The 16169-nt window shown below is 43.1% G+C and overlaps 1 protein-coding gene across 2 annotated transcripts in view; it reads left to right on the forward strand.

Moving 5' to 3' along the window:
• Positions 1-4225: 4225 nt before the first annotated feature.
• Positions 4226-16169, forward strand: part of ccdc175 (coiled-coil domain containing 175) — a 95050-nt gene continuing 83106 nt past the window's right edge. For both annotated transcript variants that reach the window (XM_067991517.1, XM_067991518.1), the window contains exons 1-4: positions 4226-4434; positions 6331-6416; positions 8535-8646; positions 10829-10964. In XM_067991517.1, the coding sequence (XP_067847618.1) occupies positions 4371-4434; positions 6331-6416; positions 8535-8646; positions 10829-10964 (398 nt within the window). In that variant the 5' untranslated portion in view covers positions 4226-4370. The remainder of the gene's footprint in view (positions 4435-6330; positions 6417-8534; positions 8647-10828; positions 10965-16169) is intronic.

A 16169-nucleotide genomic window follows, 5' to 3' on the forward strand; every position in this document is an offset into this window, starting at 1 on the left:
TTATTTGGTGATGCACTATTATTGGTAAACTCTCTGTCCCTTCCTGCCACACTCTGCTTATCTTTACTCAAATCACCACACTGTTCTGTCGCCTTGACTTTCCTGATTAGATTTCTAAATTTCCCCTCCATGACCCCTCCCCCCTTTTTAGTTTAATGCTCAATATGTCCAACCAATGCAGAACAACAATCAGCAAAGCCAATATAATGTTGAACTACACAGTCAAATCAGTAGAATACTGTTCAATAGTCAAAGCAACCATAATCAAACTGTATAGTGCAATGGTCAGACAGCACAATGTCTCCAATTCTGGTTGCTAAGATTCTTGGGAAATATTCAACAAATACAGAGAAGAGCCACAGGGCTGATCCCTTGTGTCAGAGGTAGGAGTTATGATGAAAGACTTGAGAGACTTATGCTTTTCAGCATCGATAGGAGGTATATAAAATAGTTAAGGGGATGGAAAAGGTTAATCCAGAATACTGCTTCAAATTAAACCATGGGAATAGCGAATAGGACATTGGGGCACTGCTTCAAACTAGTAAAAGGTAATTTTAGGACTGATATCAGGAAGTTCCTCATCCAGAAAGTGATGAACACTTGGAATGGACTTCCAGATAGAGTGGTGAAGGCGAATATCCAGGAATCATTTAAGAAATAATTAGATGCAACAATGGGGCAACTGTAGGGTCTTTCTGGATGGGTGAATTAAGATGGGCTGAATGGTTGTCCTCATCATAAGTATCGTGTGACCTTGAGAAATACCTGACTTTTGCTCTTTGCATCCTAACCACCTAGCTGAAATTGGAAATAAGGAATGAGAGCATAAACTCAATGGAACAAAGAGACCGAGGGACTCAAATACATAATTCCTTGAAAGTGGGTGTGCAGGTAGATAAACCCATAAAAAGGCCAATAACATTTTGGGTTTTATAAATAGGAAAATAGAATTCAAGAACAAAATGCTAATGATAAATTTGTACAAGACAATGGCTAGGCCATAATTGGAGTACTGTGTACTGTTTTACCACCCATTATAGAAAGGACATTAAAGCTATAGACAATGTACACTGTAGATTCATCAGGATGATACTTGGAATGTGAAACCAGTTATGAGGAGAGACATGAGATGCTGGGACTATTTCCACTGGAGCAGAGAAAGCTAGTAGGAGATTAATAGAGGTTTTTAAAAATATGAAAGATTTTGATGGATGATTAGGAAAAGGCTATTTCACTTGGTTGGGAAGTCAGTGATGAGGGGTCATTAATTTAAAATCATCACTAAGACTAAAAAGAGGGGTTAGGAGAAATTTCTTTATGTGGAATTGTTAGAGTGCTATGGCACACAAATTCATTGAAGCAGAGACCATTGCATTCTACAACACAGTATACATTGATACCAATAATCGCTGTTAAATGCCCAAAGTACCATTTGAGAATGAGTTGGAGCATCTCTTAAATAAGATAAGGCAGAGGAAAGATGCACTTTTGGGGGTTAGAAAAAGCCTGCAAAATGTGCTTGCAAGGTTATTTGGAAGAAAGTGGCATTGGCAGTAAGTTGAATATCTCTAACCAGTAATACACCCATCCAATATTGCAAGTTTCAATTACCTGACAAGGTAGGTTCTATGGCAGTTATGTGTCAAGACTAATTAATACCATAGAACTGCTAAGATAAACATCTACTGCATGCCATGAGCTGTAAGGTGTCACAGCGATCAAGAAATTAACAGCTATTGTTAATCTATCATCTGGATTCCTCCAAATCACCTTCCCTCACATATATCCATGCATGCATGGCTTGTGAAAAATCTCCTTTCATCTTAAAGTTCTCACACAGCCTTTAACGTTACTTTTGAATAATTGAAAAATAATAGTTGGGAGATTTCCAGCCACTGAGTGCCTCCAACATGGAAGCATTTGCTAATGAACCACAGGCCTTGGGAGACTAAATGGAGAGACTGATGAGATTCAGATTTCTCCAGAAAGCATCTAAGAGAGCTTGAAAGATATCAGGGACAGTGTCTTTCAGGGGCTTAGAGATATTAGTAATTCCACTAGACCTGTTCTCCTACTTATCAGTGGTTACCAGTATCCTGACCCCTCTTTTAGTGGGATAGCATAACAATACTCCATAGAGCTTGCTCTCCTTCACAACAGCAGCACAAGAGAACTCATAGGACTGTCTCCTCTGATGCTTTTACAAGTTAGTCTACAGACCCAGGCTGCTGATGGAAGCTATGGGAGTCTGTTGTGTGACCACCCCGCAGCTCAGCGGCTCCGAAAGGCTCATTATGAAGGTCAGAGCTGTCCACCTCACAGACCCCAGGTCCTTCGACTAGGGCAACAGAGATATCATGAAGTCACAAGGGGTAAGCACAATGGTGATTGTTAGTTTATTATGAAATTTCTCCAAGATCTAAAATGTTGTGTGGGTATTTTGATTTGTTTTTATTTCTTCATTCCAATATAAACTGTAATTGCACTTGGACTTTATTCTTTCAGTGATTCATACATGTTAATATAAGTGAATCCACTCAAAAGGGATCCCAGGGCAGTAGTTGCCGGTAGCTCCCTGGAATTACTCTGAGAAAAATATGTAGCACAATAGTTAATTTCTCCTGCACTGTGCGATCTTCTTGTAGTCTGGGGTGTGACCTGCAGAGGGTGCAAAGTTCCTCCAGGACTTCAGAAGAGAAACGATGCCTCTAGAGACAGAAGTCTAATGAGATGATCTTGTTGATTATCTTCTTCTTTCACCAACATGTAGAGCTAATGCAATTTTGTTGCCTTTGATGATCTTTCCAGAAAAAGTAAACATTGCATAAGAGGCCTTTAAATTCCGTGGGGGGATCCCCCCGTAACATCGGCAACAGACTGGTGAAACCCCGGGAGAAACAGCATAAACATAAATAGCTGAGAATAGCTTTGCAATGACCATCAGAAAGATGGAATAGGCAGACTTTATGCCGCGGGACATCATCCCATCTCATTGAGAGACATCAGGGTGGACTGAGGATGCAAGTGCTCAGCCGCACCCCCACCCCATAGGAATATTTGCAGATTTAGAGAAGCGCGGAATCCCGGTAGAACCAGATTACCTCTCCTCCTCCCCCAAATGTGTTGCAAAAACGGGTATGTTCACTTACAAAAAATGTTAGCCCCCAAAATCCTGGGCTTGGGAAGGCGGTACCGTGGTATACGACGGGTGGGGTGCTGGAATTTGAGGTGGGACCTAATCAACACTGGCCTTTGCTACCTATGTAAAAATTCCAATGGGAGTCAGTGCAGGCACTTATTGCACCCGCTTGTCCTTCTGCCCTAATGTCACTGGCAGAATTAGATCCCCCACCAGAAATGCCATCAGTTCCATAGCAAAAGAGAAATGATGGGCATTTTTAAAAACAATTCTACTCTTCAAATTGGCCTGAACCCCCCTCCCCCCAAATGGAATCGCAAGGTGCCATTCCGATATTCCCGACCCTGGTGGACGGATGCCCAAGGAGTGCTGTAAATTACACCGGTATTCACCATCCTTTATATAAATAATTCCATCATCGCTGGGGTAGACTAACGGCTGGGAGTACCACCCCACCACACTTCTGGGAGCAGAGTGTGTCTTGAAGAATTTCAGGGTCAAAGGCTTTGATTCCCTTCACCTTCATCATTCACTCCTCTACCATCAAGCACCTACTACCCTCACTACCTTACTCCCCTATCTACTCACTATTCTCCTCAATCTGTTGAATTTCGCACATTACAATAGTGACTACACTTCAAAGGTACTTCATTGTCTGCAAAGCGCTTTGGGACGTCCGGTGGTCGTGAAAGGCGCTATATAGATGCAAGTCTTTATTGTGGGGATAGTGAATAGAAAGAGTTAATTTCTCCTGCACTGTGCGATCTTCGGGGGGGGGGGGGGGGTCACCGCGCGGTGCCGCGGTCTCCGGGGGGGGGGGGGGGGTCACCGCGCGGTGCCGCGGTCTCCGGGGGGGGGGGGGGGGATTCACCGTGCGGTGCCGCGGTCTCCGGGGGGGGGGGGGGGGAAGAGTCACCGTGCGGTGCCGCGGTCTCGGGGGGGGGGGGGGGGGGGGTCACCGCGCGGTGCCGCGGTCTCCGGGGGGGGGGGGGGGGGTCACCGCGCGGTGCCGCGGTCTCCGGGGGGGGGGGATTCACCGCGCGGTGCCGCGGTCTCCGGGGGGGGGGGGGTCGGGTCCTCCCGGCAGTTGGTAAGACGCCCGCGGTTGTCATGGAGACGTTTACTATAGCAACCTGAGGCCTTGTGGGTGCGGCAGAGCTGCAGAAACTGACCGAGGGGGAAACGGCGTCTAACGCACGGTCTCGGCACCGACACGGAGCAGTAACTCACCATGAACCGGTATCGGGCACAGCTCCCGACAGTAAGGCTTGCCTTGGAACATCTCCAGGAACTGGGTGAGTGAGGGTCGGGTCGGTGCGGTTACATTTTACAGCGCGGCTCTATCACTCTCGGGCCCTTCTGTTTCCATGCGAACACAAACAGTTTCTCTGAAGGCCTGTAATTCAGACTCCGGCGAGAGGAATTTCACGAGAAGTAACCCCACCTCCAACATCATCCTTGCCCCCCAACATAAACACTCCCTCCCCCCATATCACCATAAACAACCCCCACCTCCAAGTACACCGCAAACACCCCCATCACCCTTAACACCATAAACACCCCCCACTATCACCATAAACACTGCCACCTCCACCACCCTTATCCCCACTATGAACATCACCCTGACCCCCAACATCACACGTACCCCAACCATAAACACCACCCCTAATGAATGGAGACTATGACATCCCTACTAACCACTCCCTGTTTCACATCCTCAAAAAGACCAACTGGGCCAGGAGCCACACTGACCTTCTCAACCTGGAGCGAGATCTGCACCTCCCTGAAGATCCCTTTTTCTATTACCTCTCTCCCCAATCTGCACAATGGAGAGCTTCTAGAAATAATTGTCTCAAGTAGATTCAGAATTTAGCAAGAGAAGGGGATCATGAGACTAAGCCAGCTCTTTCACAAGGGCCAGGTTATATCCTTTCATCTCACTGGGCATGACTAGATTGCAAGATAATTACAGGTAAAGAAAGAAAGACTTGCATTTATATAGCGCCTTTCATGACATTTCAAAAAGCTTTACACCGATTAAGTACTTTTGAAATGTAGCAACTGTTGTAAAGTAGGAAATGCAGCAGTCAATTTGCATACAGCAAGGTCCAAAAAACAGCAATGTGATAATGATCAGATAATCTGTTTTAGTGATGTCTGTTGAGGGATCAATATTGGCCAGGACACCAGGGAGGACTCCCCTGCTCTTCTTCGAAATGGTGCTATAGGATCTTTTACATCCACCTGAGAGGGCAGACAGGGCCTTGGTTTAACATCTCATCTTAAAGACAACACCTCTGACAGTGCAGCACTCCCTCAGTGCTGCACTGGAATGTCAGCCTAGATGTTGTGCTCAAGTTTCTGGAGTGGGGCTTGATCCCACAACCTTCTGACTCAGAGGTGAGAGTGCTATCAACTGAGCTATTCAATCCATTTTAGATAAGAACCCTAAACTACCAGCATTGCAACATCCAGTTGATTCTTGAATGTCTGGAGCACCAGAAGATTGAAATTTGGGATGTATATCTTTTGTATCATGTCAGCACTAAATTTTGGGTGGAATAAAGAGCTATATTCTATACTCTGACACTGTATATAATTGTAAAAGTTCTGTTGAAAACCATACTGTCTCAATACATTTTTATTTCAGTGAAATGCGCATGATGAGACTAATTGTTAGGATATGTGAATAAGAAGATAAATAGGAGCAGGAGTAGGCCATACGGCCCCTCGAGCCTGCTCCGCCATTCAATCAGATCATGGCTGATCTTCAACCTCAACTCCACTTTTCCGCCCAATCCCCATATCCCTTGATTCCCCTACAGTCCAAAAATCTATCCCATCTCAGCCTTGAATATACACAATGACTCAGCATCCACAGCCCTCTGGGGTAGAGAATTCCAAAGATTCACAGCCCTCTACGTGAAGAAATTCCTCCTCATCTCAGTCTTGAATGGCCGACCCCTTATCCTGTGACTATGCCCCCTACTTCTAGACTCTCTAGCCAGGGGAAACTGTCTCTCAGCATCCACCCTGTCAAGCCCCCTAATAATCTTATATGTTTTAATGAGATCTGCTCTCATTCTTCTAAACTCCAGAGAGAATAGGCCCATTCTACTCAACCTCTTCTCATCCCAGGAATTAATCTAGTGAACCTTCATTGTCCATAACTGGATATTGTTTTTTTTCAGAAAAACAACTGAAAAACAAAGAAGTTTGTTTTAGTCGTGAAGTTGTTCAACATTTCACACAAATTGCAAAAGGCATTAGTCAGCTGGTAAGGTGTAAGTAGGATTTGTATAAAGTTTAAATACTACTGTGGTTATAATGAATATTTCAGCATGTCCTATCCTAGAGTTTTCTTTTTGCAAGTTCTGCTCGAGCTCCCCGTTCCAGGTTTGCTGGTATATCAATTTTAACTATTTAGCAGAGTCTGTGGTCTTAAAATATGATAATGGGCAAACCCATTAAGAACTCAGACAAGGAAATGTAATGGAGTGGCCTGCTTATTTACGGAAGTATTTGACCATCTGAGAAAAATGTGGAGAAAGAAGATACTCCAGTCAGCAACTCTGTATGTGAACCTGCGCATAAAACTCACTTTGCGACAAGTAGTAAATTGGCTAGAAAACAATGCTCCTCAGTATGGGAATGTGTGTTCTTTTGATTGTAGAGGAAGACAAAATAACTCCACGGATTGGAATTGTCATTGTTTTTTAACCTTAAATAAGACTATAAACCGTAATAGTTCCAATACACATTGAGAAATGTGGGATGACAATTTCATTGAGTGCGTATTATCACTTCTTTCTACTACCTTTTCCCCTTTTAACCAGATTCATTGTTAACATTATCTGATGCTTATGGGGGAATGGTAGGGACTTCCAATGGGGTCTCCACCAAAAGGTCCCACATTCAATATTTGGAATTCAGTTGAATAATAATATCCCTGCTATCCATGATTCACCAGTATGTCTGTTACCAAGACACGTTCAAAAATTTTGATGCAAAATACCATTCTTTTCACATCTCTGACCTGAGCATTGATATATATAAGACTCAGAAAAACTGAATGATGTCCTATTTTGATTGTTTTTTCCACAAATACAGTATTATTATTATTTTGAAACTTTATATCCCCATTCTCCTTTTATCCAGAATTTTTCTACAGAAGTTGGTCACCACCTCCTAGCCCGTGTTGAAGCAGAAGAGTAGAGATGGTCTAGTTTGTGATGTTACACACTGCTGCCATGAATGCCACACCGTGATCTCTCGATATACATTTTTACAAAGAAGCGAACATACTACTGGATGCCTCTTTTTAAAAATTATTTTTACCAGACAAAGACTTAACTGAGCAGAAACAAAATGGAGTGTGATTGATGATGCTATATCTCCAGAACATTTTGTGCCTCATGCATAATTCAGACAAACATTTAACCAGGTCTCACCAGAAACAGTTGGGAACTTCATTGCAATATGCTAATGAAGGACGGATTATGTCATTTGTATATTCCCATGATTTGGGGCCATGTACGTTTTTTCCAAAAGGATTTGTAACATTGCACAACCAGGAATGCTACAGATCAGCTATAGAAGGGCCAAAAGACCCCACAGTACTGATTTGGAAGCAACCATAAGTATTTATTTACATTTTGTGTGATCAATTGCATATCGCATTTTGGACATTTGGGTGTGGAGACTACTGCACCTCACAGGAATTTCCATCCATTAAAATTGATGGAGGGAAAATCTTGCAAGGCCTGCTTACCTCCATGATATTCCTGGCATGTGAAGCTCTGCTGGGAGCTGAATTTGTAAAATTACCCTTGTAATCTCAAGTGGACTCGCAAAGGTCATTGTGATTCCAGTATACTGAAGGTTTTGTATTAGAATGGGGCAAGACTGCTCCACTTTAATGCAAGACATCCAGCATAATTGTGACATCAGAGAGGCTGATGTGAGTTACACAAGCTTCACAGTGATATATTAGGGTCAGGTTCCAAGATTTAGCTAAAGTTCGCTTTGGAGCTGTGCTGTTCCATACTGAATCCTATGAGGGTCCTGACTTCCACTCCCAAATTCCCAATACATGTTCTCGATATGTAAAGCTCTGCACTGGGAATGCAAACCCATAAAATCTACCCTAATAACTTGACATTGTCCCAGGTGAAAAAATGTTTTTGTTTTGCAGCAAATACTTCCCTCAACGCGTTGATCACAAAATTCAGCACCAAAAGAACTAATTCTATATGCAGAGGCAGTATTCTTTAATTAGTTTAAAATATGTAAAACATGTTGGGACATTAACTTTAAATGCTAGTTGTATGAGTTTTTTTATCTATATTAACACCTTTGTAATAAACAAATAATTGTATATTATGATACTTACTAGGAAGAAACTAGAAGGTACATTCATGAAGCACTTGAAGTGGAAACTATTGAAGCTAGTAAATTGCGGTACAAACTGTCTCATCTTCCGAACACACTATACCAGCAATTAGCAGGTAAGAAAATGTGATATGTTTGATATGTTACTAATTTTTCTTGGTGATGACATAGAGTGTAACACAAATCTTTTCAAAAGTAATTTAGTAATCTATCTCACTTCAAACAATAACATTCTTGTATTATATATTTTTTCATATGAATTTTAAGCTACACCAAGAATTGCAGATTTAAAATGGAATTCTGTTGTACTCTGAAAGGAACACTTTTGTCTTGGGGTGCGAGTCTCAGCAATACATATTACTGTCTAGAGTTAGCAATTAATTCCAAGGGAAAAGGACCTGTCTCTATTGTCATTGCCTGTAAACAGAACTTAATCAGATCAAGCTTGTTTGGCTAATTCCTCATGTTATTGAAATGATAATGTATGCAACTTTGTCACTGTGTTAGTAGATGCAGCTAGCTGTTGGTGATCGCCTTAACCAACATGTTAAGCCAAACCAAAATTCCAAAAAGTTTTGTTTAAGGCTTGACCAAGTAAACATCTTTTCAGAGAGTGATAGGGCGACAACTCACATCCACATTCACTTGGATTATGGAAATAATATAATTACCATCCTGTTGAAGAATTGGGAGCATCTTCAAAGGATAGGCTAAGTGTGGAAGGTCTCCTTTGGTCTGGCTTGATTGATAGCTATGTGCTCAGAGACTTCTCAGGCTGGAATATATTCGTAAACAATTTTACAACACCAAGTTATAGTCCAGCAATTTTATTTTAAATTCACAAGCTTTCGGAGGCTTCCTCCTTCCTCAGGTGAACGTTGTTGGACGTTCACCTGAGGAAGGAGGAAGCCTCCGAAAGCTTGTGAATTTAAAATAAAATTGCTGGACTATAACTTGGTGTTGTAAAATTGTTTACAATTGTCAACCCCAGTCCATCACTGGCATCTCCACATCATGGAATATATTCAGCAATACATTGGCCATTTTTTCAGTTCAGTTTCAGAGGTGTCAAAGTTAACAGTGGGCTCCGTAGAAAAGGCAGGAATGCTGTTGCTCCCACATATAAGCATCATATCAGGAAGTATTGCAGTTTATAGGACTGTGTAAGAAACATGCTCTGGATGATTCCTGTGGATTGGCCTAAATCTTTGTTATTAGGATCACTAGTTTCTTTCATTTATGGGTATATTTAATTCTTGTTAAAACTGCAGTGTGCTGTTTTTTATGCCTTTTGAGGAGGTCAGTGGGCACAATAGGTTTTCTCTGCGGAATTCTGTGTGAAATATCTCAGTAAAAGAATAATTATTAACCCCGAAACATGCTTAACTCCATAAGTTTTGGAGCATAATCCTGCCATGGCAGCTGGGGAATTTAAATTCAGTTAATTAAATAAAATCTGAAATGGCTAGTATCAGTAATGGTAACCATGAAACTACCGGATTATCGTAAAAACCCATCTGGTTCACTAATGTCCTTTAGGGAAGGAAACCTGCGTCCTTACCCGGTCAGGCCTATATGTGACTCCAGACCCACAGCAATGTGGTTGATTCTTAACTGCCTTCTGAAATGCCCTAACAAGCCACTCAGTTGTAGAATCTCGCTACAAAAAGACATAATCCCTTCACCACACGGACTGCAGCGGGTCAAGAAGGCAGTTCACCACCACCTTCTTGAGGGCAGTTAGGGATGGGCAATAAACGCTGGCCTTGCCAGCGAAGCCCACATCCCATGAATGAATTTAAAAAATGAGAGAGGCAGATCTGCCTGTGAAATTTTTTTTTCCCTGTGAGTAGGAATAAAGAGTGTTTGGCAATAAGCCCAAATTGTAACAAACTGTAACAATTTTTTTAACCACATGTCCAATTTCCATGTTATTTATATTCTTTATCCCAACTTCTACGCATCATGTGGCTGTTAAATATACATTCAAATGTAATTCTTGGATAACGGAATTGCTATTAACATCATTAGCACAAGGACTAAAGTAGTTCAAGAGGGCCCACCACCACCTTTCCAGGTCAGTTAGGCATAGGCAATAAATGCAGCCTTCTCAGCGTCGTCCACATCCTGAGAACAAATTTTAAAAATCTATCCTCAATGATACTCAGGCCATTTTTTAAATTTTACACTCTGTGGGTTGACAGCAACTGAGAAACGAAGCTTTCGAAGACAGGAGCTATAATAGCTCCACTGAGATGCATTCTTGATCTTAAAAACTAAAACTGCATTTTTTTTTAGCTGCTGTTGCTGCTGCCCGTGAGTCAAAAGCAACACGCGTGAAAGAATTACAGGCCAAAGTTGAGACCCTGACACAACAAATTGAAGCATTGGAAAAGGAATACCGTAGGCTGGAGAAAGAAAATGCCTCCATGTGGTAAGCACATATTAGTGATACATCTTTCAGTACCCTACTTCGTACAGCATTGCACCACAGCATATTCAACTGCACTGTAGGTTTTGCAGGTAAAAGGTTGTTTTTTTCCCCCTCAATGACAGCATGTTGCACATTGGCCTTTTGCCTCTGAGACCTTGGAACCCAATCAGAATGATGGGATGAAAGTCTCATTTGGGGTCTGGCTGTAAGAAGCCTATGTGAATTGTAACTAATATATTGGTATCATAAAATGTAAACACTGTACTACAAAATTAACCAAATAACAATACCTTCATGGTGAGATATTTTCCTTAAATTGACAGTTTTTTGAGAGATGGAAATATGCTTTTAAATAAATGAACAATATATATTTCTGTTATAACAAAGACATCCTTCAAATGTTTAAATTACATACATGCGAACATACGAATTAAGAGCAGGAGAGGGCCATTCGGCCCCTCGAGCCTGCTCTACCATTGGCTAAGATCATGGCTGATCTGATTGTGACCTCAACCCTACTTTCCCATCTACCTACTATAACCTTTGACTCCCTTGTTAATCAGGAATTATCTAACTCAGCCTTAAAAATATTCAATGACCCTGCCTCCACCACTCCCTGGGGAAGGGAATTCCACAGACTCACGACCCTCTGAGAGAAAACATTTCTCCTCATCTCAGTCTTAAATGGGAGACCCTTTATTTTTAAACTGTGGCCCCTAGTTCTAGTCTCTCCCAGAAGGGGAAGCATCCTCTCAGCATCTACCCCTTCAAGTCCCCTCAGGATCTTATATGTTGCAATAACATCACCTCTCAGTCTTCTAAACTCCAGTTTAGTATACAGGCCCAATGTGTCCAACCTTTCCTCATAAGATAACCCCCTCATCCCAGGAATCAGTCGAATGAACCTTCTCTGAACCGCCTCCAAAGCAATTATGTCCCTTCTTAAATAAGGAGACCAAAACTGCACACAGTATTCTAGATGTGGTCTCACCAATGCCCTGTACAACTGTAGCAAAACATCTCTACTTTTATATTCCATTCCCTTTGCAATAAATGACAACATCCCATTTGCCTTCCTAATCACTTGCTGTTCCTGCATACTAACTTTTTGTGATTCATGTACTAGGACACCCAGATCCCTCCGTACCTCAGAGTTCTGCAATCTCTCGCCATTTAAATAATATACTGCTTTTCTATTCCTCCTGCCAAAGTGGACAAGTTCACATTTTCCCACATTATTACTTCATCTGCCAAATTTTTGCCCACTCACTTAACCTATCTATATCCCTTTGCAGACTCCTGATGTCCTCTTCACAACTTGCTTTCCTACTTTCCTAAATTCTTAATAACAGCATTTTTTAACAAAAATAACATTATAAAATTGTTTTAGAAGTATTAACAAATCTGTCCCCCTATTCCTCTGGCACTTCCTCTTCCTTTGAGCACCTCACCTTGTTCCACCCCTCTCGCCTCTCCCTTAAAATCCTCATTCTCTACTGCCCACCTATGCCACACATCAAGTTTCTCACCAAGATACTCTCACTGCCTTCCTCCCACAACTTCTGCACCGAGTGATTTCTCGCCCTCGGTGATTTCAACCTCCATCTCAACTCACCTTGCCCTCTCCTCTAAGCTTCTGCAGCTACCAAACTGCTCAATCACACCCTCACCTCCATCTTTGCTCTTGTCCCTAGTAAAATCCTTGCTCACTCCCGCCCTGGTCATTCCCCTTGGTATGGGCCCTATCTTCGCCCCTTTAAGTCCAAGGGACCCAGATTTTGGCACACAACTGGTTTAGCCATTCATCGCCAGATCTGGCTGAACCACATCAAGCACTATTGGACCCTGCTCTACTCTTCCAAAACTGCTCACTACTCCAGGATCATCCTTGAATGCAAAGATAACCCCTAATTTCTTTTCTCCACTCACAACCGTCTCCTTAAACCCCTCTCCCCAACCCCTACACCCTCACCTCCAACAACAAGTGCAAGGAGCTCATGTCACTAAGATTAAGATGATCCATTCAGTTGCCTCTGCCGCATCCTTCCCTTCCCCTTTCCCACCAAACCAAACTTCCCCCTGCCCTAGCCCTGAACTCGCATCTTTAGTTTCTCTCCTATATTCCCTTGTTGGAAATATGTTATTATTAATGCTACCAAGGGTTGCTAATCCTTCTTAATAATAATGTCCATGATGATTTGGGCCCGAGTGTGACCGAACAATCAAGCTTTATTATGGACACAAGAACAATGTTCTAATGCAATTATACCAAACAACAAGTATTTATGTAACAATGTTCTAATATAGTTATATCAAATAAACAAGGATGGTACAACCTGTTTGTCCCTAGGGTGTATGGACCTTCGCCAGTCCCGAGAAGCTGCTTCTAACTTTTAGTGGGACAGTGCCCCAGTTCTTATTTCTTTCTGAAACAGATTTGCTTCTAGTAGCTCAATGACATTAGTCCCATAATGTCATCTGCCCTGGACATCTCCACCACCCCCCCCCCACCAGGGTTCCCGTTGTTCTAGACATCTTTCAGATATCCATTCTATGGTGTTAACTGTTTGTCAATTCTATCTAGCTTATGGGAGAGGAACATGCCCTTACTTTTCTGTGTATTTTCGGATGCAGACATTTAAGATGTCTCATCCTATGTATGCCAATCACGAAGGTTACCTAATTATCTGAATGTAAGGAATCTTACAACACCAGGTTATAGTCCAACTGTTTTATTTGAAAATCACAAGCTTTCGGTGGCTTTCTCCTTCGTCATGTGAGTGTGGGATTCCATGGAAGGTTACCGCATTTATAGTCAGAGAACAATACCTGGTGATTACAGATAATCTTTCCAACTGCCCGTTGTCAAGGCAATCAAAGTGTTCAGACAGAGAGATGTTACCTACAGGACCACCGAATATACAAACGGCCAGAACAAAAGACAGACAGACAGAGAGAGAGAGAGAAACATCCGAAAGGAAGAGAAAGACAGAGAATAACCCGTTGTATTACAAACAGATAACTTTTTTTCGCTGGTGGGGTTACGTGTAGCGTGACATGAACCCAAGATCCTGGTTGAGGCCGTCCTCATGGGTGCGGAACTTGGCTATCAATTTCTGCTCAACGATTTTGCGTTGTGTGTCTCAAAGGCCGCCTTGGAGAACGCTTACCCGAAGATCGGTGGCTGAATGTCCTTGACTGCTGAAGTGTTCCCCGACTGGGAGGGAACCCTCCTGTCTGGCGGTGTCCGTTCATCCGTTGTCGCAGTGTCTGCATGGTCTAGCCAATGTACCATGCTCCTTTCCTGCAACGTATGAGGTAGACAACGTTGGCCGAGTCACAGGAGTATGAACCATGTACCTGGTGGGTGGTGTCCTCTCCTGTAATGGTGGTATCTGTGTCGATGATCTGGCATGTCTTGCAGAGGTTACCGTGGCAGGGTTGTGTGGTGTCGTGGACGCTGTTCTCCTGAAAGCTGGGTAATTTGCTGCGAACGATGGTCTGTTTGAGGTTGGGTGGCTGTTTGAAGGCGAGTAGTGGAGGTGTGGGGATGGCCTTAGCGAGGTGTTCATCGTCATCATAATTATCTGAAAAAAGCTCCTGCAATTAACATAACAGGATTAGTCTGTGTCCCTGTCCTGAGTCTTTGATTATGCCGTGGGATTCTTGTTATCTGTTTCTGACAATTGATCTTCATGGTGTTTGTTTCACGCTTCTATTGTCTCTGCAATATTCCCAATTACTTTGTATGATGGCTGGATGTCAGACTTATCATTTCCTGTGGAATGTTGGCTCCCTTTATCACGCAGATACAAGAGCTTCCCATAGCATCGCTTTTTAGCCAAGCTCCTGAAGCTTTGCATGATGGCGTACATGATTATGAATTGGTCTAGAAATTGTATTTCTTACACCCCCCCCCATGCCCACTCAGAGTGTATTTTGTCCATGAGACCCACCTCCTGCTCTCTCGGCCCTATTCTCACTAAACTGCTGATCACCAACTTCCCTTCCTGGCCCCCATGCTAGCTGATAATTGTTCATGGTTCCCTCTCCTCAGGTACTATCCACCTTCCTTGACAAATCTGCTGTGATCACCCCCTCCTCGAAAAAAACACCCCTGACCCCTCTATCCTTGCAAACTACCGCCTCACCTTCAACCTCCCTTTTCTCTCCAAAGTCCATGAATATGTTGTTGCCTCACAAATCCATGCCCATCTTTCCCGCAACTTCATGTTTGAACCTCTCCAATCAGGTTTCCACCCCTGCCATGGCACTGAAATGGCTCTAATCAAAGTCACAAATGACCTTTGTGACTGTGACCATGGTCCACTATCCCTCCTCATCCTTCTCGATCTGTCTGCAGCCTTTGATATTGACCATACCATCCTCCTGTAACGCCTCTCTTCCGTTGTCCAGCTGCGTGGCACTGCCCTCGTCCGGTTCCACTCTTACCTATCCAGATATAGCCAGAGAAACCACAGCAATGGCTTCTCTTCCCATCCCCGCACCATTGCCTCTGGTGTCTCCTAAGGATCTATCCTTGGCTCCCTCCTATTTCTCATCTACATGCTGTTCCTTGGCGACATCATCTGAAAATACGACATCAGGTTCCACATGTATGCTGCCAACACCCAGCTCTACCTCACCACCACTTCTCTCAACCCCTCAACTTCCTCTGTGTTGTCAGACTGCTTGTCTGAAACCCAGTCCTAGATGAGCCACAATTTCTTCCAATTAAACATTGGAACAACCAAAGCCATTGTCTTTACCCCGCACCATGAACTCCATTCCTGAGCTGCAGATTTTATCCCCCACCGTGGCCACTGTTTCAGGCTGAACAACATTGTGCGCAATCTCGTCTGTTTGACCCTAAGCTGAGCTTCCAATCCCTTATCCTCTCCGTCACAAAGACCACCTACTATCACCTCTGTAATATCGCCCAGTTCACCCACAGTTTCAGCGGAAGAGCCGCAGAAATTCCAAAAAACTTTTTTATTATATTCATTCTCGGGATATGGGCATTCCTAGCAAGGTCAGCATTTAATGCCCATTGCTGGTTGCCCTTGAGAAAGTGGTGGTGGGCTGCCGCCTCCTTGAACCGCTGATTTCCATACAGTGAAAGTACTTTCACAATGCTGTTAAGTAGGGAATTCTAGCAACGATGAACGAATGGTGATATACGTCCAAGTCGGATGGTGCGTAACT

This window comes from Heptranchias perlo, chromosome 10 (genome assembly GCF_035084215.1).
Source record: "Heptranchias perlo isolate sHepPer1 chromosome 10, sHepPer1.hap1, whole genome shotgun sequence".
Taxonomy (NCBI): domain Eukaryota; kingdom Metazoa; phylum Chordata; class Chondrichthyes; order Hexanchiformes; family Hexanchidae; genus Heptranchias; species Heptranchias perlo.